General features: G+C 38.7%; 2 protein-coding genes across 2 annotated transcripts; one reads left to right on the forward strand and one right to left on the reverse strand.

Moving 5' to 3' along the window:
• Window positions 1–3,922: 3,922 nt before the first annotated feature.
• Window positions 3,923–4,846, forward strand: LOC6045648 (actin-related protein 2/3 complex subunit 5-C). The gene is made up of 3 exons (XM_038254416.1): window positions 3,923–4,031; window positions 4,090–4,256; window positions 4,438–4,846. The coding sequence occupies exons 2-3, from the start codon at window positions 4,114–4,116 to the stop codon at window positions 4,751–4,753; spliced, it is 459 nt and encodes a 152-aa protein (XP_038110344.1). The 5' UTR covers window positions 3,923–4,031; window positions 4,090–4,113; the 3' UTR covers window positions 4,754–4,846.
• Window positions 4,847–10,698: 5,852 nt separating this feature from the next.
• On the reverse strand, window positions 10,699–24,335 carry LOC6045645 (dynamin-1-like protein). Its single transcript, XM_038254402.1, has 4 exons — window positions 23,867–24,335; window positions 15,194–17,012; window positions 14,919–15,130; window positions 10,699–11,726 (listed from the first exon to the last, which is right to left on the reverse strand). Exons 1-4 carry the CDS (start codon window positions 23,966–23,968, stop codon window positions 11,670–11,672), a joined length of 2,190 nt encoding a protein of 729 aa, XP_038110330.1. The 5' UTR covers window positions 23,969–24,335; the 3' UTR covers window positions 10,699–11,669.
• Window positions 24,336–25,340: the final 1,005 nt, after the last annotated feature.

Raw genomic sequence — 25,340 nt, forward strand, 5'->3', positions numbered from 1 at the left:
AAGCGAGTGCGCTCTTCGTTTCCTGCGATCGCAGATCGAGCTTGAACAGCTCCCGGTAACGAGTTCCAGTTGCCATGACGTCACCGTCCGAGTTCAGCACCTTCACTCCAGCGGAGTTGAAGATTACCGTGCAGCCTCGCTTCACGATCTGGTTGACTGACAGCAGGTTCGATGACAGCTCCGGGATGACTTGCACGTCATTCACGACGATCGGGGAATTCGGGCAACTTTTCGGGGTGAGCTGCATCCGCCCCTTCGCCACGACCTTCATCGCCCCTCTGTTGGCTGCAACCACGGTGCCTCCATACTGCTGAAGATCCTCCAGCATCGCGTCCGACTTCGAAAAATGGTTCGATGCGCCGGAGTCAAAGTACCAGTTGTCATCCTCCTCGTTGAGTGCCGACAACACGGTGCACCTAGCACTTCCGTCCTTCTTCGGCTCCTTCATCTTGCAATCACGAGCGATGTGACCGTAGTTGTGGCAGCGCCGACATTTCGGTCCTTTGGATGTGCTCGGGTGACTGCTGGGTGGATTGCTCTGTTGGCTTTTCGTCGACTTCTTGTGCGCCTTGTTGCTTGCGAACGCGGCCCCCTCCGACGGAACAGACACCTCCTGCAGCAGCTTCGTCTTGATTAGATCCCCTGTGATTGCTTGGCCGCAATTTTCCAAGGCCATAATCATTGGACGATACGATGCTGGCAATCCGTTGAGCAGGAACGATCCGACCCACTCGTCCGTCACGTCAAAGCCGATTCCGCGCAACTGGTGTGCGGCCTCCAGGATGTCGGACACAAACGCTTGCATCGACTCGCTGTTGTCCAGCCTCGTCGACGTCAGTTTGTTGATTAGCGCCATCCGTCGAGTCAATCCGGAATCCTCGAAGACATTTTCGAGCTTCGTCCAAGCTTCCTTCGCCGTTTGCACCCCCCTGAGGTGGTGGAAGTTCGATTTGTGGACCATGAGGATGATCCGCCCCTTGGCCAACTTGTCCATCACCGGGTCGACCACGGCGCCTGCTGCCGGTTCAACTGCGTCCCAAAGGCCTTCAACCTCCAACATCGTCTGCACAGCGAACTTCCAATCCGGCCAGTTTTCACGGCCCATCAGGAGCTCCATCGGCGGCAGATTCGAAAGGGTTTGCTTTGTGGCAGCGCGCCCGGGAGCATCAGCTCCGTCCCCGCCCGTGGACATTTCGATCGCGAAACTTCCGAAAACTCGCGGCGAAAAACTTTTTTAACTCGAACAAACGCGTTCGAACAGGCCCATAACCTGTAAAAGGTGGAGCGGCAGTGGAAATAAAACCGCGTGTACGTTTGTCAAAGTTATATTCGAGAGTGGTAACAGCAGAGTGGAAAGATGTGACAGATGCTGAGCTACACGCTAAAGGGCGTTTACTCATTTCTTCTTGTTTACTAATCTACCACAGACAAGTGGACAGCTTAAATCTCCAACAGAGCTGATTGCACTTAAGTTTCTGTTGATATTTTGAAGTTTAAAAAAAATTGTCCATGATTTTTCGAGCCAATTTTTAATAAAAGGAGGGATGTTGAAAAAAGCTTTGTAAAATACTTGCAACAGCCTTATTCCTCCGATTTCAACATTTTGTCTGCCTTAATTCTGAAAGCCAGAATTTCCAAAAATGTTCGATGAAATCACATTAAAATTTGTGAAACTGTATCCTAAAATAGGGATAAAAACATTATTAAATCATTTGTTTTTTTGTCAACAAAAAATAAAAAGAAAAAACTTTACGGGCCATTTTACATGATTATTCAAAACGGGTCCGCGGGCCACAAAAAATCACTTCGCGGGCCACGTTTGGCCCGCGGGCCATACTTTGGTCTCCCCTGGTCTAGAATACGCTCCGAGCAAGTGTTACGACCAATGGCAATCAATGCAATCAATATGATTCTAGGGTGAAATTTTATCAATGACAAATCGCTCAATTCGTCGCCGTCGTGCTAACTTGTCGTACGTGCATTTTGGGCCAAATTGAATTAAGAACGCCATTTTGTGCAGCTCACAATGCCTCACCTTTTGACCTTCACAGATCCCCAACATTAGTTTTCAATAATAACCGAAAAAACTCCGTGCATTTCTGTCACTTTTCATATAAAAGAAGTTTCAATCTCGTCGTGCTATCTTGTCACTCCCTGAAAATTGATGTAAGTGCGACAACTGGCGAAAGAGATTTCAGGTCAGAACGCGTTTGACGCACGTACAAGTTAGACTACCGTAAACATTTGTAATTATAACTCGGGACTCCAGCAACCAACTTTAACCAAACTTCGGGACAATACACAGAATGGTCAGCCAAACAAAACGTGTTTGTTATTGTTTACATGGCGTGCTCTAGTTTTTGTTTATTCAATGTCAAACATTAAAACGTGTTTTTTCGGAACGTCGAAATGGCGGGTTCGACAAGACAGCACGACGACGTCGAATTGTACGCTAGAGTAACCGGAAAGCGATTCAGATGGTTTTGTCAAGTAGTTTTTTTTTTTTATTATCAGCTTTACAGTATTCTTTTCTAACATATCAATAAGGTTGTGTAACTTTAACTGTGATTTACCACTAATGAAGAATATTAATTTTAAGCAAGAAATAATGCGGTTTCCGGATTGTTCTTTAAGTTATTCAAAATGCTAAGATCGAATCGACGAGTTATTCGCCTAATGGCGGCACCGCATGGCAGCGGGAGACGTTCACCGCCCAACGGAACCGCCACCGCTGGTCAGAGACTCCAGAACGGGCTTGTTGTCGGTTTCGTCGTTCTCATCCACCTTGAATTTGATGATGACGAAATGTGGCGACGACGACCTGTTAGGAAAGAAATGTTTTGTTGCTTGGGATGAAGGTTGCATATATGGAAAGCAGGTTGTTGTTAGTTACTTTTGAAAATGTAGTTTCTCCAAGTCTTGGGTTTGCTTGAGGTTGAATGACTCCGCCGTCCGCAGGATGTCCATCATTTCTTGCAACGTGGTTGCACTGTAAGTGGAAGAGGCGTATTAGAATAGTGAATGAAGATCGTTTTTGTTGAAAGATCACTCTTTCTTGCTGTTTAGAGATTCTTCCACTTCATGGTGTAGTTCATCAATCTTCGACAGGTTTCCCTCCAGTACTTTGATATCATCGTTTAGCAGTTGAGTCACAGTTTTCAGGTTATCCTTGATACCATCCAACAATGTAACAGTGGTCGCCCTTTCGCGTACAATTTTGACCATCGTGTTTCGCAATCTGTTCTCAGTTTGATCATAAATATCGTCTAAAATAATAAAGTAATAGTAGGATTACCAAAATAATGTTAAAATATTTTGAATTGTTCTCACCAACTAGAACCACCTCTTCTTTATGCTCCACGTGCTGGTCAGAGTGCAAACAACGTGCACAAATGCTTTGCTGGCAGAGCTTACAATACAGCGACAAATGGTCCTTCGGATGTTGGCCGCATCGGTTCTGCGATTCGTCCATCAGCAACTCCTGGATTCGGTCAAATGTGGCAACTTTTACCAAACTTCCTTTGCACGTCAGGTTCTGTCGACAGTTGGGACATTTGTCGTTCTCTTGGATCCACCGGACGATGCAAGCCCGACAAAACGGCTGCGAGCAGTGGCAACAAATGAGGCAGTTCTTGACACCCTCGAGGCATACGCGGCACTCCAGCAAACGGACCAGTTCAGTGGCCGGTGTAGAATTTTCGGAAGCCATCGTAGATTTGCGATTTTCAGGTCTTTTTAAACCAAAATCAGATTGAATGTTGCGAAATGAAACTTCTGCGTCCAACTGATTTCACCGATTTACCCACGAGTTAAGAAAGTTCGCGCCAAATTCCGTTGAACCGGTAAAATTTTATTTCGCGAACCGGTTTACTTTTGCTCTCGCAGCTGTCTCAACTTATGAGGGATAGGAAAGTTGAACATTTGTGTTTGTGTGCGTGATTCGTTTTGACATTTCTCCATCGAATGTAAATTTTGCATTTTCGCTTGTTATCTAGAAATTTTGTCCCTGCCCTAGAAAAGTTTGATTTTAGGTGTGTAAATCGTTTAAAAATTGTTTCAATAGTTTTACAAGATTGCTGATGATTACAGGACCGTTTCCTCACACCGGCAGCAATGGCCAAGAACACGTCCAGCTCGGCGTTCCGGAAGATCGACGTCGACCAGTACAACGAGGACAACTTCCGGGAGGATGACGCGGACCAGGCCAGCGGAATGATCGTCCCGGACGAGGCCGAAATCACGACGCTGCTCAATCAATATCCTTTTCAAAAAATAACATTTACAGGGTTGTTGCCCTTTTGTTTATCTCCTTTGAAAAAAAAAAAAGAGATGCAACTTAGTCTTTGACTAAGTAGAGATAAACGATGAGTCACCGCTCGTTATCTTTTTATTAAGCTTGTGCAAATGTTTTCCTTAACTAAGATAATCATCCCACAAGGGTAGGAACATTGACGCGCTGAAGACGGTCCTCCAGAATGCTCCTCTTTTGTGTAAGAACCAGCAAGTTAAGGACAATGCCCTGAACCTCACCCTGAAGGTGCTCCTCTCGATCAAGTCGTCCCAGATCGATGCCGCCATCGACTCGCTGGACGACCCGGACCTGTGGGACGTGCTGATGAAGTACATCTACCGGGGCTTCGAGATCCCGTCCGAGGGCTCGAGCGGCCACCTGCTGACCTGGCACGAGAAGGTGTACGCCAAGGGGGGCGTGGGCAGCATCGTGCGGGTGCTGTCGGACAGTGCGCGGGCTTAAAGCGCGAAGGAGGCAATTTGCATTTAAAACAAAAGAGTTGAATGTTTAACACAATGTCTAAAGTATTAAAAAGGTGTTTCACAATCGTGGAAATAAGTCTTTGTATTGTTCTGCCAAAATTTCAAGATCCAGAGATTGAGAACATTTAAGTTAGGCCGTTGCAAATATTTCAAAATTTCAAAGGAAATAGAAGTCTAACCAACTGAAAACAATTTGAAATGCATTTTCCTGCATTCAAAATCATATTTAGCATGTCTGGGATCGATAAAAAATATTTCCAATTTTTGTGAAAATCCACAAACAGCACCGCAAGTTTTTTTTTTCGGCGAAAAAAAAAATCTCATCGATACATTCATATTTTGAACACTAATGATTGCAAAACAATTGGGCAGGTGTGAAATGCATTTTAAAACACTTTTTTCATTCAAATGTTGAGACCATGGCTTGTAATTTAAGTTTTAATATATTTTTATTTTTTGCCCCCCTCGACCCCGGCTAGAGTAGAAGGACATAAACTTCAAAAATATTTGCAACGGCCTTACTTAAAAAAAATAATAAAGATCAAAAATTACAAAAATCATGCATTTAAAAATTTTAAAACTTGTTTTAAAACGTAAAAAATTAATTTTAAGCAGAAATTCTTAAATTCAAATATTAATAATTCTTAAATTTCATAGCTAAAAAAAATCATTTTTTTTCAATTCAAACTTTATATTTTTAAATTGCCGTTGCCAATATTTGTCGATTTACAGAGCTCAGATGGAACGCGGTCAACAAAAGTTGACAGTTTGCTATGAGCGCGTGTGTTCAAAGTGTTGAAATTAAATAAATATATATTTATAATCTCGGATTCAAAAATTCTAGATTCTAAATTAAAAATTTATTTGATGAAAAAACTTAAATAATTTTAAATTCTTAGACTCAATTAAGAGTCCTGAATTCTCAAATTATAAAATTCTCAAGTTATTCATTTCTTAAATTCTTAAGTTCCAAATCATAAATCGCTAAACTCTTGAATTATTAAATAGGGGAAGGTGGGGCAAGACGACCATATGGGGCAAGAGGAACAATCGCTAGTAAGGTCGTAATTTTTACAATTTTGATTATTTCCAGTATGAGGAATTGTTGCTAGCAATGCAATTAGCTGATTCTACTACCACATAATCGCCAAAACGACGTAAACGCCACGGGGCATAAAATTTAATGAAGTTTTTTTTTCAAAACCTTTGTTGTCTTATAATATTTGGAAAGTACAAAATAAGGCTTAGGGTTCGTTTTAAGGCTCATTTTATCAAGCTGCTATTTTTCCTAGATCAGTAGTGTCCCAACCAATGATTTGCACCTGTGTACCATATGGATTCTTAGTATGGAAAAAGTTACAAATTGCTGCAACCACATATTTGATTGGGAAATAAATACATAAAAGTTCTTAAAAACTGATAAACAGTTGTAAAAAAAATGTCCATACAAAATTAAGTGATATTATGAAAAATTACTATTAATCATCTAAGTAAATATTTTTTTACGTAAAAACGATCAAATTTTTAGTAAAATATTATTATTTAATCTAAAAAGGAAAGAAACGTTTCAAAAACATTCTAATCTGATGTTTCAAAGTGATAGCAGTTCAATTGTTAGCAAATTATCATGTTGTTTCATGCATAGTTCCTCTTGTCCCAACGGGTTGTTCGTCTTGCCCTACTAGTTGAGTAGAACTTACGAAAAATCAAAAACTTTAAAATCAATTTTTTACATTAAAAAACAGAATTTTTTAAAAACTTGTTCTATCAAAGTCTTAGTCAAGACCTAGAATAAGATGAATATAAAAAATCAAAACTTTAAGCGTCACAATTATTGGGTCCGAAAATTGAGGAATTGAATAAACATAAAAAGGGCAAAATCAGAAAAAAACTAAAATTTGGCAATTTAAATAACTTAAAACTCTGAAATATTAGCATTCACAAATTTTTCAAATCTGGAATTAAACTTTAAGATTAGCAAATACAGTAGTTGTTCGGTAACTGGGCGTTGTTCAACTGGGCTGCTTTTTAGCTGGGCGCTCGATAACTGGGCCGTAGCCCAATTAAAAACCAGATAAACGTCAAAAAACCAAAACAAACCGAAATGACCGAGGGGTTAATGGATGCAAAAATCATGTTCAATAAATATAAAAACTTTTTTCAAATTTTTATTTAATTTCAAGTCACCATTGCAGAAATATGAAAAGTAAGCATTGTAAATAAATTTGATTAACTTTTATTTTTATATTTCATCAGAAAAATAGTTTTGCATCATCGGTGGTCTCCTCGTTATTTTTCGATCAGCCCAGCTAGCGAGCAGCATTCGGTGACTGGGCTACGTTCTCAGCCCAGTTACTGAACAAGTACTGTACTTTAATTATGAAATTTTTGAATTCCCAAATGTCTAAAAATATATAAAAATCTAATTGATGAAAAATCTTGAATTTGGAATCGAAAAACCCACAAATTTAAGGTTTCATAACTCAATTTTTTTTAATTCTAATACTCTTTAATTTTAAATTCTTAGACTCATTTAAGAGTCCACAATTCTCAAATTATCAAATTCTCAGGTGTCGAACAGAAATTCCAAGATTCTGAAATTCATAAATTCTTAAACTTTTAAATTAATAAATTCTAAAAATTTAAAATGCTTAATATCTCAAATTCTTAAATTCCTAAAATATAAAATTCTTAAAACTTCAAGCGTCACAATTATTAGGTCCGAAAATTAAGGATTGAGTAAAAATAAAAAAAGGAAATTTCAATAACTTAAAACTCTAAAATACTAACATTGTATAATTTTGATATTATGGAATTAAATGTTAAAATCAACTAATTTCGCTTACATTTAAAAAAGGTCCTATGTACATAGAAAACCCATGGCGCATTGGTTGTGTTGAAAAAGTAATCTAGCATTACTTTAATTCTTGAATTTTTTAATTCCCAAATTTCTAATTTCTGATCTATAAAAAGCATTGGAAAAAGAACTCTTTAAATTTTTGAAAATTTCAGGGTTGAATGTCTGACTTGTTTTATGTGACTTTGCCAATGTTTTTGAAAATGACATTTTTTTGGCTGTGTTTTTTACTAACATTTCCTAATTTTAAGTAAAATTAAGTATGCAGTAATTTTTGAAGTGTCCCAAACTATGCCTCTTCATTTTTTTTTAAACAATTTTAATGATAATAGGCCATTTTATTGCAGAAAATGTGAAAACAAGCAAAAAATTGAAAAAGTGTCTGTAAAAACATGAAAAAAATAGATGAAAAATGATAGGAGATGGTAGAACAGGCCAAATACTACCAAAAACAAATTGGCTCCCCTCCCACTAACATTTACACACAAGATCCTCTGTAATTATTAAGTCAAATGTAATTACAAAAGCCGACTCGGTCTTAACCAGGTCCCAGTACCGAAAAGGACCTAATAAAAATAATTTTGATTTGATTTGATTTGATGTGGTAACCAACAGGGCCACAAGGATGACCTATGTAGCGGTTGCCGAGAATTACAGTGGCTCAGACTTAAAGGGAGCATCTTCAAATTACTGCCGTATGAAGGGCCAAAAGGGGTGGTTGGACGCGAACGAGCAAAATCACTCACGGTGTCCTCAGGGGAAGAGAATCTCCTTCCGACAGTAACCTCCAATAACTCCGAAAAAAGTCTGACAAAGCTGAAAAACAGGGCTCGCACCCTGTTGGGGGCCTAAAAGGGCGCGGCAGACAGCCGGAGACTGACAGAGGTCAATAGATGTAGTAATTAGACAATTCTTTAGAATTGTATAATTAATAAACTATTTCCCCCTTGTGACGTAGTTCTGGTCTTCCGCTATCTACATCCAGTCCCCGCCATTACAGCATACCGTCCACTGCCCTGATGCTCCCTCCCAATCCCCGGCTTTGATTCTAACTACTGATTAAAAGGAAAATCATAGTTGAGAAAAGGTCAATGCGGATGGAGAGCAAATCGAGCTCAGTATCCCCTCACAAAGACTGGTAGTAAGTGTGAAAAAAGCAATGAAAAATATATAGAAAGTCAAGTAGAAAATTGAAAAGATAGTGTGTCAATGCGGATGGATCGATGATCCCCTCACAAGGACATAAAAAGTGAGATGGTGGCAGGTAGGAAGAGCAAAAGAATAATAGAAAATCAGGAATAATAAAAAGTTAATGCAGATGGAGAGCAAATCGGACTCTCCCCTCACAAAGACATCAATTAAGATATTTAATTCAATTCCTCTTGACCCGAAATCATTTTGATCTGCGCAGCAAAATTGCATCCTCAGCTAGATCCTTGATTTGTTACAGGGCTGCCACGCTCAGGAAACACCACTGGCCACTTCCTCCGCAATCGAACGAAGCTTCCGTTAAACATCCCAGTGCGCTCTTGCACACTTGCAACCAGGAACCATCTCCAGTATCGAAAAATAAAAGCTTGAGACAAATTTCCATCTCAAATGCTGGTCCCTCCATTGGGATTCGTCACTCGTAACCTCAGTCTTCTTGTGGTATCTTCATTGAAACGTTCTCCGAAAATGACGTAAAATTTCACTCTCAACACAACCATTTCTACACGATTATAAATTAAACGTCCAGGTTCTTTTAGAAATAGATCCAATTCAGGAACATCACCGAACATTTTATAAAACTTATTTTAAAGTAACTAAATTCGTAGAAAAATATGACGGAGCAAAGTTTTTTCGCGACCGCACTCACCGATTACTACGATTCCATACAGGACCTAATAAAAATAATTTTATGAAAAAAACGTTACTTAATCCACCCTTAGGTGGTTGGTGCCTTCCTCTCATTCAAAGGGTAATGCCTTTTAATTACCTAAGATAGGTCGCATGATATATTTGGAATACGTTTTCATCTAAATATCTGAGATCCGGCCTCTACAAAGTGTATAAATAACACTTAAGTGCTTATAACTTTTGATAGGGTTGTCAGATTTTCAATGTTTTGAACGCGTTAGAAAGGTCTTTTAATTACCTTTCCAACGACAGGTCGCATGATAGATCCGGACAACGTTTTCAGCATGATATCTGAGATCCGGCTTCCAAAAAGTGCATAAATAACACTTAAGTGCTAATAACTTTTGATAGGGTTGTCAGATCTTCAATGTATTGGTCGCGTTGGAAAGGTCTTTTAAATACCTTTCTAAAAATGTATAACATGCCGGGGTTTCTTACAAAAACCACCCTTTTTACAATCATCCAGACTTTTGTCAAAATCGTTTTTTTAGCATAACTTTTGAAGTACTTAACTAAACTGCATGATTTTTAATAGCGACTTATGGGACCTCAAAACGGATCGAATGACGCCAAAACGGACAAAATCGGTTCACGCAATGTCGAGATAATCGAGTGACAATTTTTTGATCAACATCCCACCACACACACAGACATTTGCTCAGAATTCGATTCTGAGTCGATAGGTATACATGAAGGTGGGTCTAGGAGGTCTAATTGAGAAGTTCAGTTTTCGAGTGATTTTATAGCCTTTCCTCAGTAAGGTGAGGAAGGCAAAAATACTACCAAAAACAAACATAAACTAAACTAGATAAATGCAAATTGAAATACTATAAATAAAACAAGACAAGTAAAGTTTTTTGTAGAACAAAAGTTGCTTAAAATGACCTCCTGAACACGGGAAAAATAAAAATTTTCGAAAATTCTTTTGCAATGGAGGTTGGAACGATTTTTTTTTTTCACATTTTCAGTATAATACACATAGTTTTTGGAGTAAACATTAGCTTACACTAACTGATTCTGTGTGTGAGTGGGTCTACCCAGTCAGTTCAATTCGAATTGACTGGGTTTATTTTTAACCAGGCCGGCTACGAAATTACAGGGAAAATCCAAGCTTTCTGGTAACAATTTTGATTTGATGACAATTTCGGATTAAAAAATACAGTTTTCACTAAGATTTCAGACCACAGACTTTCTTTATTTTCAGTAACGTTTCTTTTTAATGCAATTATATCAGAGAATGCGCAAACACGAAGCTCTACACTAATCCTCTTGCCTCCAGACATATTATAAATGTTTATGTATTTTTTATTACGATTATTGTGTTAGATGATGTTTGGTTATTTACTTTTTATACTATCTTTCAATTACGAAATATTATTTCTTTGCGTGAAGATTTCTAAAACTGGTGCTTTCACTACGCTGGCTGAGCTGTGCTTGAATGTTCTAATTTTAATGCGATTTTGATTTTATTCCACTACATTTGCCGAATAGTTTTTTTTTTTGGGGTGAAACAACAAGCGATTTAACTAGTCAACAAAAACAGTTTATTCAAATTGTGTGAGTTGAAATCTACAAATTACACAAATGCTTTTCGTGTGCGAGCTCGCGCGCTGTCTTTCGTTCGCTCATTTAAGAGTTTTTCTTTCTGGTTTAGCACCCCTCGGGTTAAGAGAAAAGTATTGGTTGATGGTTAGGATTTCTTTGGCCGTTAAAAGTAGTCACGTTGAAAGTTTGAGCAAAACAATTGATAAGGGGGAGAAAAAGCGCAACAGGACAGGTTTGCTCTTAATATCGTCGTTGGATAGGTTTCAGACTAGAAGTCGAAAGAGGGGTTGTCGGTGCAGATACTAAACAGTGAGTTTTTTTAATAGTTTCTTCAATAACTTAGTTATTTAACTTCAAGTACACTCTTAAATTGTAATAGCACTAAAGTGACGGTTCTGTAAAAGTAAGTTATTCAATGCACTTGGTAAATGTAATCGGTTGATGAAGGAATCAAGAAACAAAACAAGTAAAAAAAGGGATAAACGTACAAAAGAAATAAGATTCCATGCGAAAAGGGGAGGGCGCGTTTAAAAAAGAATGAATTAGTAATGCAACTTTTCTGTTTCTCGTCACGAAGTTCTGCTCGGCGGGCGCCTTACCACATGTGCGTTTCGCGAATCTCGCTGATGATGTGGTTGGCACGCGTTAGGGCCTGGAATTAAAAAGGACATTAAAATCGACTTTTCCTTGTATTTTTTTTTTATTTGGATGAAACTTTGTCCAACCCCTATGTCAAAAGAAGTCATTTTGCATAATTGGTTTTTCCATATATTTAGATTCTCAAAAAAGTGTCCACGTGGTTTATGGATGGTCCCAGAGCGGAGAAAATTTCCTATATTTTTTCTCTGGAATTTTCAAAATGGAGCAATCATTTTCTGAGACACAGTCAAAGAATTCGAATCGATGAAAATTAACGAATTAGTCTGTAATTTTCACCTGCTTTTACAAAATTTTTTGGTCCTATTCAAAATGTTAAAAATTTAAAATTTTGCAAAAAATAAAAATATTCATTTTTTTTTAATTTGGTCTAAAGTGTGAAAATAGAAAAAAAAATCTAATTCTAAACCTCTTCAAATTACGAATCGTTTGATACCCATATTGCGAATCATAAAATTTTTAGTACTTTTGAGAAAATAAGGTATTTTGGAAAATGTGAGTATTTCTTTTTAAAAACCCTAAAAACTCTAAAAAATCATAAAAATTTGAGTATTTTCGAGAAAATACGGTATTTTCTGAAAATTTTAGTATTTCATTAAAAAAAACTCTAAAACAGTTAAAATACATGCAAAATTTCGAATCGTTTGATACGCATATTGCGAATTATAAAAATTTGAGTATTTTCGAGAAAATACGGTATTTTGGGAAAATTTTAGTATTTCATTCAAAAAACTCCAAAACAGTGAAAATGCATGCAAAATTTCGAATCGTTTGATCCATATTGCGAATCATAAAATTTTTAGTATTTTCTAGAAAATACGGTATTTTGTGAAAATCATTCAAAAAACTCTAAATCAGTTAAAATACATGTAAAATTTCAAATCTTTTGATACCCATATTGCGAATCATAAAAATTTGAGTATTTTCGAGAAAATACGGTATTTTGGGAAAATTTTAGTATTTCATTCAAAAAACTCTAAAACAGTCAAAATGCATGCAAAATTTCGAATCATTTGATACCCATATTGCGAATCATAAAATTTTTAGTATTTTCGAGAAAAAAGGTATTTTGTGAAAATTTTAGTATTTTATTCAAAAAACTCCAAAACCGTTAAAATACATGCAAAATTTCGAATCGTTTGATACGCATATTGCGAATCATAACAATTTGAGTATTTTCGAGAAAATACGGTATTTTGGGAAAATTTTAGTATTTCATTCAAAAAACTCCAAAACAGTGAAAATGCATGCAAAATTTCGAATCGTTTGATCCATATTACGAATTATAAAAATTTGAGTATTTTCGAGAAAATACGGTATTTTGTAAAAATCATTCAAAAAACTCTAAAACAGTGAAAATGCATGCAAAATTTCGAATCGTTTGATACCCATATTGCGAATTATAAAAATTTGAGTATTTTCGAGAAAATACGGTATTTTGTGAAAATTCCAGTTTTCTTTTTTTTCAACATTCGTCATATTTATCTTTTTGCAATATGCAATATTTTTTCGAAAATTCAAAACTACTTATTTTGGGAATTCAACTTTGAGTCATAAAAAGTTAAATAAAAACAGACTTTTTTCGTATGAGCAATTCCATGTCAAATAGGGAATCGGTTGTACCCGACCGATAACATGTCTACAAAGTTTCAATGAAACTTTGTAGACATGTTATCCTAGGCATATATAAGCCATTTTTGTGTATATGGAGCCAGTTACACTCGATAATGACATTTGAGAAGGGCGTAAGTGTTTTAAATATTTTTGTATTTCGTAATTTAAATATTGCTGTATCTCGAAGCCGTTGCATCGTATCAAAAAGTGGTCAAAGGAAATTTGACGGGCTTTCCGAAAAAATACACTGAAAGAAAAAAACACTCCACTTTTATGAGATTTTTTGATTTTTTAGTTTAAAAGTCAAATTTGTAGGTGAGCCCACGATTTTTTTTCGTTCAAAATTTTTGTGAAAATAGCCTAAGATGTTACAAAAAGACTCACGAAAAATGCAGGATGGAGCAACTCACCGAAAAAAATACAAAAATCATTTACTGAAACTGTTTTTTTTTAAAGTGCTCTAAACGTCAAAATTTTCAAAAGCCGATAGTGGGAATCGATTTCCCAGACAATTTTACATAAAAGTCTCCATATTGACCATTGTCCTAAGTCCAATCCTTGTGAAGTTACAGCGGTTAAAAAATAAAAATGTTGAAAAAATAGGTTTTTTGATGGTTTTTGGCAATTTCTATATGACAGACTTGATTTTTCAGTCTCGAAAATATTTTTAATGGAAAGCTCGTCCAATTTCCCATAAGTTTGTCTTTGACCACATTTCAATTGGATGTATGGGCTTACAGATATAAGCTAATTACATTGCTCATAACTGAAAACATAATATTTTTTCAGTGTAGTATACTGCCGTTCTACGCATAATTGTCCCATGTTCAAAAAAGTGCAACTGAGAAAAATGCGATTGAAATTTTTCGACCGATTTCTGTGTTTCTACGCATAATTGTCCCGTGGGTTCCTATTCGCCAAAGTTAGCAGTTTATCACCCTTATTTGTGTTTCTCTTACTACACAACAGGTAAACAAAACATAATGCTTAGTAAAACTAATGATTCCGTGTAAGAAAATACTTGGTGGGACAATTATGCGTAGAAGTTCAACGATGGGACAAACAGACTTGGTGTTGTTTTTGATGAGTTTCCGAACAAAGTATCAGATTTTATGTGTTTTTCTTAAAGTACACATCAGACTAAACTTAAAAATGGCATAAAGTCAAAATCGTCAAAAACTGACACGGGACAATTATGCGTAGAACGGCAGTATAGTAATCTGGATTTATCTATTTTTTCCGTAAAGCCATAATAACCTATAACTTTACCGAAAACACCAAATCGATAAGAAAATCCCTTTTAAGATACATAATTCTAGATTAAATTTTCAAAACAACCTATCCCTCATGGGTTTCCTATGCAGATAGGGCCTTTTGAAAATTTAATCGAGAATTCATACATTTACATACCCCTTTTGTCTGACCAGCCCCCAACATTGTATGGAGACTTGTAAGAAAAAGTAATGATGCAAACAAACTTCGTTTGACATAGGGAATGAATCGACAAAGTTTCATCCAAATCGAAAAAAATTAAATTTAAAAATCGCAAAATTTGACTCTGCAGTGAACCTACCTTGAGCATATCGCTCGCCTCCTTGCGCCGGATCGAGATGTGGTCGGACTCGTTCAGCAGCTCGTTGGCCGAGTCCGACTTGTACAGGTGCGTCACCAGCTCCGACTGCAGGTTGTCCTTGACAAAGTTAACCAGGAAGTGCATGATCGCCTTCGGGACCGAATCCTGAATGGACTTGCGCACGATGTAAAAGTACGACTTGATGAGACGTTCTGCGAAAGAAGGGGAAGATTTGTTAGCTGACAAACCTACTAGAAATAGAGACTAAGACCTACCAATTACGTCGCAATCCTTCTGCTCCTTGTCGGTCAGCTTGCGCGAGTTGTTATTAATCGGCACGTCCGGCAGCAGGTTGACCGGCTTGAGCGGACTGAGGACGCCGTGCGTCGGTGTGTTGGTGGTGGAACTTTCCACGCTGTCCGACGCTTCGTTGACGTGGGTCGTCTCCGGGGGCAGAATGTTGGACAGCCAGTTGGCGGCGCTGGAGGGAAGATGCGAGGCGAACGATTCGCCCGCGTGGTGGTTCTGTTGCTGTTGCTGCTGCAGTTGTTCTGGCCGGGCCGGGACCGGCGGCTGGGGAGCGGGTCGTGCGAGGGCGCGTCGGCTGGGAGGATTGCCGGGCTGGTGGACCTGTCCCCACGGGTCCTGCGAGTCGGTTTTGATCAGACTGGGCACCAGGGCGGCGTCCTTGTGGAAATCCGGATGTTTGGTGTTGATGTACGCGAGTTCGATCTGGACCAGATTCTCCACCATGACGTTGGTGGTGGGCAGACGACGTCGCAGCAGCTGCGTCACAACATCCACAATCTTCTCGTGCAACTTGGGGAACCTAAGCATCTCCTGCTGGACCTCCGTACCACAGTGCTGAATAATACGTTGCATCTCTTCGTGGATCAACTCAACGCAACGAAGCGAAGGTTCCTCCAGGCGACGAATCTGACGCTTAACAAGCAATTCAAAGCTGACCTCCGGCACAAACAGAGCCGGTCTCGGACCGGTAGCATTCCGGATCGCCGTCAAAATGTCCATCTTGGTCAGCCCAGTCAACGGATGAATCGAATCCAGCGTTTTGCCAAACGTCTCGTGAAAGATGTAACACATCCTCGCACCCCCGCAAAGTTCCGTCGTCTCAATGTTCCGCGAAGTGCCCTCGATCGTCGAGCAGTAAGCCGAAGCAAACTTCGTAATAATCTGCAACAGACACTGGCTCTTGTCCGTAACGTCCTCCCCGTAAGAGTTCAACAGCGACTGGAACTGCGACGCCATCACGTTCACCCGCGTCTTCAAATCCGGCAAACAGTCCCGAATGTGGTGCATCAACAACCGGTTCAACGTCTTGGCCAAATACGGCGTCCCATTCCGTGTCGCCAGCGTCGGATACTTCCGCTGCAAGTACGCAGCCTCATCCCGCAACTGCTCCTCAATCGCCTTCTTATCATTGATGTCCTGCTGCGACCTATTCACCACCCCAATTATGCCCAACTTGACCGGAATCACCCGCCCGCACAAAATATCAATCGCATCCGTCCCCGCGTCCATCAAATCCAACTTGGTCAACACCGCCAGCGTCCGCCGCCCATCCGGATCGCACTCCTTCGCCATCTTCAGCGACTCACTCGTCGCCATGTCCGTGTTGGCCGCCGTCACCGCCAAAATTATCGAGTTCGGATTCTCAATGTACTTCAGCAGCAAGTCCTTAATCTGCGCCTCAATGTCCTCCGGCTGATCCCCCACCGGAACCTTCGTTATCCCCGGCAAATCCACCAGCGTCAAGTTGACCACCTTCGTCGAGTAAATCTTCAAACTGATCGGCTCCGGACAAATCCCCTTATTACTCCCCGCCATCCGATCCGTCTCATTTTCGATCTCATTCCGGATCTCGTCAAAGTCCGTAAACGTCTTGTTCTTAATGTGCAAGAACCGGCCCCACTCCTCAACTCCGACGGTGCCCGAGTCCGCGGACCGGTGCTCTCGGTCGTCGAGCGGTGTGTACACGAGCTGCAGGATCAGCGGACGGCGCGTCACGATGCCGGTTCCACGCGGCAGAAAGGTGCGCCCGACCAGGCTCTCGATCACGGAACTCTTGCCGGAGCTCTAGAAAAAAAAAAAAAAAAAAAAAAAAAAATCAATCCACTTTAACGACCCCCGGGTCTTTTGTGGTCTCTGTTGCAAGTTTCTGCTCATTTCTAGGCGTCCGAAGGTTATGTGTGGTGAGTCACTCAAAACCTCTTTTACGCTAATGGACCGACGTTTTACTTCCTCATCCGATAGAAGGCGTGGTCAGGCAAATCTCGTCTCGAAAAATGCCACCGGGTCCGTCTGGGATTGAACCCAGGCCATACTGGGGTGAGAGGCTACCACGCTAACCACTGCGCCACCGGACCCGGCTGCTCTAGAAGTGGAGGGTAAATTAAGGGTAATAGGGGGTTATATAAACTGAATAAAGTAGGAATACATGAAACGCGTGCAAAAAACTTTTATTTTGTTTTAAAATTTAGAAATTTATTATTTTTTCATTATTATTTTTTTAATTAACCTCACTCGCAGAAAATATAAGATGGAGTAACTCTCTAAAAACAATACAAAATTTATTTAAATAACCCATTTTTTAAGGTGGCTTAAGCATCAACATTGATCATGTGAGATTGTTCATCACCCGCATTCGCTTAAATCGGGCATATTGGCTTGGGACCATCCATAAACCACGTGGACACTTTTTTCGAAATCTCAACCCCCTCCCCCTTCGTGGATAATTGACATACAAAAAAAAAAATTTTTTGTATGGAGCGTGGACAATCGCCAATCCTCCTAAAGTGTCCACGTGGATGAACACCAAGTTGATTTACGGGTGCCACGATATCTCGAGATGGGACGGACCGAATTGGCTGAAATTTTGGGTGAAAACTCCCAAGACATATCCCGTGTGCATGACGAAGCCCAGTTTTGAATTTTAAAAAAATACAAAAATAAAAAACTGGCGATTTTTTATATGAAAAACAGAAAAATATTTTTGTCTTTTTTAAAATAAACTTTTTGAAAATCGGCATTCGTCATGCACACGGGACCGGTTGAACGAGTCTTCACCAAAATTTTGAGCCGATTTGGTCGAAGCAATGTTGAGATATCGTTGCACCCGTTTTTTGAAACTACACCCAAAGGAAAAATATATCTCAAAATTCGCAACAGTGGATTTGCTGCAGAAAATGTCATATTTTATAACATTTTTTGCAGCAAGCCCCTACATCATTTTTGCCCGCGTGTAAACATTTCAGCGATCTGCAGTTCTCACCAACACATATAACGCTGGCCCATCCCCGAGCAACACTCCAAAGAGAAGCATATGTTGGTGCTCTTTCACTCACTTTTCATCAAGCGTCCATGGCGCGGTGGTAGTGTGTCGGATCAATAACCAAGAAGTTAGTGGTTCAATCCTCGTTCTGTAAAGGGTTTTTTGTGTGAAATACAACCAAAAAGCCGTCGGTAATGTCGATAATTGTCGGTAACGGGCAAAAATGTCATACCCCTATATCGCAAAAAATGCATGAGAACAGTTTTCATGCAGATTCTGATATACTTTCATGCCGCCATGCATCACAATCATGCGACTGCCAGTTGGGTGTACTAACTTCAAATATATCTCGGCTATATCTCGGCAATGCTATAACTAATATCTTCAAATTTGTTTTGTTAATAGATGAAAAGGAATATTTTAATGCCCTGAACACAGATTTTGAAAAAAGTTTAAGTGTGTGCTTAAACCAACCTCTGACATTTTTGCCGATTTACATGTATGTAACCCCTTAAATAACCAATACGTCCGACTGGAATGCGGTCAAAGGCAATCTTATGGAAATCGAATGGGCCTCCCGATAAACATATGTATTTTCGAGGCTAAAATATTGTGGATTCAGCTCGTAGCTGGATTTTCTGGCATCTTCTCACGGTCATTAGAAACGTCGAAAAATTCAATTTGTAGAAAAATTATGGATTAAAATTTTGCTTTTTATCACTTCTCCGACCTCAGGAATAATTGTTTGAACATGCTCGCTATTTTTTTATTCGGTCGGAAAAATATTATTTTTCGCAATTCGCAATTTTCAGTGTAAGAACGGGCCTTGACCGATCTTATGCACCAGGTTCCCGACGAACACGCACTGCCCTTACACCTACATCTCACCCTTGCTCTGAGTCAGTACGAGCAACACGCTAGAGCACGCTTTGAGTGTTCGTGCCAGGCATGCACACCTTCTTTTCCGGTTACGCATTTTAACTCGGCCGGGGGTGGTACATTACGTAGGGTTTGATGTAAGTATAAGCGCCTAACCATTTATAGTGTGCCTATCAATTTTCATTAAAGCAAAAACTGTTTTATTTTTAGTTTGAATTCAAAAACTAGTTGTTATTTACAGTGTATTGTTTTCTCCTGAAATCTTTCCTTGTGTTGAGTCGTGTTTATATGTTGCTATTTCTTTTGTCGCGGTGTTTTGTTACAATTTTTGGTCCTAAGCATTTTAGAAAAGTTTTACAAAAGTACAATAGTAATATTTGTGTCAATCCTTTAATCATTCCATAAATTGAGTAAGGGCTCGAACCTCACTAGTTTGAAAAAAGGGTGAAGATTGAAAACAATGGACAGTGAAGGAAATATACTATGTAAAGAATCAATAGTAAAAGGAAGATAGTAATTTATGAAGTAGATATAGAAATTAACAATAGTTAATAAAAAGAGGTAACAAACAAGCATAGATTGTATTGAGGGCAATTTACAGGGAAGATGAGAATTTATTCAAATAGATAAATAAAGAAAAGGCATATGATAAACAAAATTGACATCGCTGCCAAATTAAGGGAAAGCAGACAGTTTTTTTTACAGCAGCATCAATTGGTTAAATAGAGTGGAAAAGCGTTGAGAAATAAGAGAATCAAATAAGTAAAATCGAAATCAAATGGAGGATGGTAAGCAGAAGCCGTTTTAGAAAATCAGTGAAACAAAATAAACAGAAGATAGCTGTTAGCTGAAATGAAAAGAAGAGAAACCCCGTTCTGCGATGTTTCGGGTACATCCACAGCAGTTGACTCAACATACTGCGAATCAAAACAATACCGTCTACAATCACAAATTACTTCCCTTTCCCACATTGACGCGCCCCTTTCTTCTAGCCGTCTCTACTCTGACCCTCGCTGGTCAAAGGTTTACGAGTCGTTTCCACAGGCCACCAGCTAGGTTACACCTTGTCATCATGATGACTAAACCAAGCCAACGTGGAGGTAAGAAAATAGGACACTTGCAAGGAACCAGAGCCATGCTGTTTTGTCCAAACAGCACTACGGATGTAGTTGGGCTCCTTCCGGGATGTTCCTCACCTGGGTGTCAACCGACGAGTATCATCAGTATCATGCACCCTTGGCCTGCTCTAAGAGATCGAATTCAGAAGTCAGTAAAAATAAAATTAAAGCATTAAAAATTTAAGGTTTTAAATTCTGCCTGTGTGGATCAATCGGACCGCGCACTGGACTCACAATCCAGAGGTCGCCGGTTCAAATCCCGCGGCGGGCGCAAAAATTCTAAGTGTTAATATAGGTAATCGGTGCCCTCTCCCCGTGCCATACCTTCACACTTAGGAGACCCGGGAGGCGGAGTCTTGTCGCAAAAAGAACGATACACGCCTGTGGATCCGTTGATGAAACCTCAAGGTTTAAGAGGGCCACATTATAAGGTGTTACGTCGATTCCGTTTCCGAAAACTTTAAAATAACCCTTTCAGGCCTGTGGCCTGAAATTAAAAAAAAAATGTCTATCAATGATCAATGAATTTTTTTTTTGAAAATTCAGGCCTGAAAGGAATAAAATGTAAATGTTATGAAATTAAAAGAAAACTCACCATTTTAATTTTTAAACATTTTAACAAGTTTCAAAAGTTTCAATAATAATAAAAATAATATCTAAAAATTCTAAAATTAAATATCTCTAAATTTCAAAACATAAAAATTAAAAAAAAACAAGAAAACTTGAATTCTAAAATTTATACTTTCAAAATAAAGATTTAGTCTAATGCAAAAAAAAACAAAACATTTAAAAATTTTGAATTTAAAATGTTACTTAATCCACCTTTATGTAGTTGGTGCCTTCCTCACATTCTTATATTACATCGTCGCTTGTGTACTATCTTGTTACACGTCCTATCTTTTTACAACAGACTTATCACAAAATCGTACACTAGCAATTACATTAGGCCAGAACAGCAACGTTCGCCCAAAAAATATTTAATATTTTAAGCTTCTTTCTTTCAAATACCTTTCTTAAAATAAAGAAAATTACGGATTTTCTTGGAGAACCCCAATACACTAATTGGAACAGCTGGGCAAATGGGCCGCTACATTACCTGCCAAAACTGGTATACATTGTGATCAGACTACAAGTCGAATTGAGCCTTAAAATTAAGACTTAAGTGCTCTTAACTTTGATAGGGTTATCAGATCTTCGATTTTTAAGACTCATTTGAAAGGTCTTTCAATCATCGAACTGATGACGGGTCGCATGATGGACCCGGACTGAATATCTGAAATATCTGAGATCCAGCCCCTTTAAAATGTATAAATAACACTAAAGTGCTTATAACTTTTTATAGAGTTATCAGATCTTCAATGTTTTAGGTTCATTTGAAAGGTCTTCTAATTATGACAACTGGTCGCATGATGGAACCGGACATATAATAATTTAAATAACAAGCCATTTTCTCAATATTTGAATGCAAAAAGTGTTTTAAAATGCATATTACATTAGTTCAGTTGTTTTGCAATCATTAGTTTTCAAAAAATGTAAGATTTGACAAAAATTCAAAATCAATCCAAACATTTTCATTGAAATTTTGAAGTATTTTGAAAAAAAATTTTTTTTGTCCCCTGATTTTTCGGGTTCAAATCCCGGCTCGGACCAACACAACTGGTGATCGTTTCTCTTCTGGATTCGATTGCTTAGGAAAGGGAAGGTAGTGTATCGTCACAAACTGGACCTTATCACGACGCCTTAGGGAGGCGACCTATGGAATGTTAACATTAACCTAAACATGTTAACATTAGTTGAGTGAAAAACTGGCACTGAATCCGCTTTGTAAATGCCGGCCCCGATACTCTTCAAGGGTGTTCCCCTCAGGAACTGGGAAAGATTTACTTTTTTTTTACCTGATTTTTCGGCCCAATTTTGAAGGGGGGGGGGGGGGGGGGGGGCAATTAATATTCAGTTTGTTTGAGAGAAACTGCTGGATGTCGTGAAGGTATATGGTATACGACTAATTCTGCCCATAATTGAAGATTCGGTTATTATGCAAAATCAAGTATTCCGAGAAAATCGCGTTTTTGTGATCGTCATCAAATATTCGTTTCGGTAATTTTAAAGGGAAATGGGATATTAGCCGTTTGGTTTTTCACATCGGCAGCCCAACCTAAACAATATTTCAATAAAATTAAAGTTTCGGAAGATGCGTTGTAACATTTTCTACCACCTAGAGCAAAAATCAAGTTTTTGCCAAATCTGGATAATCCTAGCCGTTTTTCAATGAAGGGCAGTATTAAACCTTAGAATGAAACGATTTTTAATACATATTTTATTATTTTAGATTTATTTCGCAGAATTAAAAAAACACTCGCTTAATAATAAGCGCCAGGTTTTCTACCAATTTAAGAAAAATCAATTTAAAATGTAAAATGGCGGACTTCAATCCAAACCAATCGCACAAAATCCATTTTAGCCAACTTTTGATGTTTAAAAAGAATTGGAACGAAGAACTCTTAAAATTTTAGAAAAAATCTAGGGCTGGAAGTGTGGTTTGTTTTATGTGTTTTTGCCAATGTTTTTAAAAATAAAATTTTTTGGGTCATCTTCGGCTTTGTTTTTTACTAACATTTCCTATATTTATGTTTTGTAAAAATAATTATGCACTTATGCAGACTATACCTTTACGCATTTTTCTATCATTTAAATGACAATGGTAACGGTCCATAGCAGAAAATGTGGAAAACAAGCAAAAAATAATAATAGGAGGTGGTAGAAAAAGCCAATTACTATTAAATACAAACATAAACTAAACATGATAAATGCAAATAAGAATACTAAAAATGAAACAAGAAAAAACAAAAACAAGGGAAGTTAAGTTTTTCGTAGGACAAAAAATGAGATTTCGAGCCAGTTTCCTTACTAATCTATCATTCATTACCTTCTTTTAGTAAATAAAAAACATATTTTTTATAATTTTTATTCAAAATTATCAGACACATTGCTGCATTGCTGGCATCGTGCTAATCCACTGTAACAAATAGATTATCGCTTCAACTGGAATCGGTCGACAATTTAATTCCAGCAACTAAACTAAACAGTTATTCGATTGCATTATTTAACGACTCATTACTTCCTTGTTGTGATTCATTGATGAGGAAACGTACAGCAAATGATGAGTCACCATCATCGATGAGAATTACGTTTATTGGTGGTCAAGTTGAAAGTGTGATTTTGTTTAGAAATTAGTAAAGATTAGCAGTTCAACGCAAATATAAATATCATTTAGAGGTGTATTGCAATTCAAGTCGAATAATGCACCGAAAGTAACTCATTCCGCTAGGTGATTACACACATTTTAATTCTATTGTTTGTTCCAGCCCACAGAAATACAAAGGCACGTCAACAATGGAATCGCTCGCGGTCGAACCTGTCCCAAGCCAGCCCACAACGGCCGACATTGTGATGTAATTCCGTCCCAAGAGTAAAACCTAGTCAAAATTCAATGTTTGTGCAATAAATTCCACAAAAAAAAAATACAACAAAAATCAAAAAACATGTCGCAAAAGAAACCTCGCGCTGCAAGTTACATAATTTCCCAATCCGAGCCCGGTGCCCACACACTCCAGCGAAACCATTCCCCATTTCACACGATGACTTCCGGATCGGCGCTTCACCTGACTTCCGAGCACGACGATCTGGGGCAGCTGGATCGCGTCCGAGCCGACCGTGTTGAACACATCCTGCAGCTTGTTCACCACCGGTATGAGGGCTTCCATCTTTTTGCTTGCTTGCCTTTCCCCGCGCGCGCACACTCTGTCACTCACAATCCCCGATGGTTCCCCCGACGTCGGGACTCTTCCTCCTGCTCTCTTCCAGGGAGGAGGACGAAAAGGAGAAATTTGCACTTTTTAGAAAGTGCCTGGTTTTTGGGGAGTGGATTTCGCGAATTCCGACGGTTTGGCGGTTCCGGTAGATTGAATATACTTCCGCGAGGGACGCGCACACGACAATAAACAAGTTTTTCACCCTTTTCCAGGCGGAGATATCGCGAATAAAAAACCTGCACCGCCAGCGAATTTCGACCCGTTTTTGCTTGCTTGCGTTCTTCGATAACTCTCTTGCAGCTGTCAACTGTCAAATCTTTTTTTCGTTTGGCCAGCTTTTTCGGCGACACGCACACACACGCAAGCACGACAAAAAGGGAGAACTGTCAAACGGGTGGGTTGGTTTCCTATCCCTCAATGTGAACCGGTGGAACCGGTTCGCGGTTTAAATTTTACAGTCACGGTGTTCTAGTAGGATTCTAGCAGAGTTCTTACAGAGCTGGATCATTACAGCAACCTAGCAGAAAATGTCCACCGTTCAGGCAGGATTCTGACATAACCAGCTCAGCTAGAATATTTCGTGACTGGGTGGTTTCCCAGTCATGGCGTTCTAGCAGAACTCTTACAGAACTCTGAGGAAAAATATTAGAATTCCCAAAGAATTCTAGCTGAAATACAATAACCGTTTCTAGCACCCACCCAGTCACGGCGTTCTAGCAAAATTCTAGTAGTTTTTGTATTTTTTTTATTCTAACAGCATTCTAGCAGAAATGTTCTACAATTTAAGCAGGATTCTGACAGAACCAGCTCTGCTGGAATATTTCATGATTGGGCAGCTGCCTAGACACGCGAATGTCTAGCAGAAATGGTTTGGTTTGCAAAAAAAAAAAAATTAAAAAGCCTTCCCAGAATTCTGCTAGACCTTTGACGGAATCTTCTAACAAAACCTGTTAAACTATCTTTAATTTTGTTAAAATTTTGTAAGAAATTCATTCAAAACAGAAAAAAAAATATTTTTTGCCAAACCACTTTATGCCGACAATGTTGTATTTTTAAGGCTGGTATGCTGATCGGAAGGAACGCAAAACTCCTTATAAAAAAACGCCCAAGGAAAGGGTCTCGAAAATATTTTTCTTAAGCGGTACGCAGCTGAAAAGTAACAGAAACGGAAAGATTGCGTTTGACGTTTCTTCGCGCTGTGCTTGTTTGCAATATGTTTTAATAAAAAAAATCAAAGAATTGTAATTTTCCTTTTTGAATGCGACTGATAATTACAAACGTTTTAATAATTTTGTATTGGATATAATAATATTTAAAATTCCCG

This window comes from Culex quinquefasciatus, chromosome 2 (genome assembly GCF_015732765.1).
Source record: "Culex quinquefasciatus strain JHB chromosome 2, VPISU_Cqui_1.0_pri_paternal, whole genome shotgun sequence".
In the NCBI taxonomy this organism is placed as follows: Eukaryota; Metazoa; Arthropoda; class Insecta; order Diptera; family Culicidae; genus Culex; species Culex quinquefasciatus.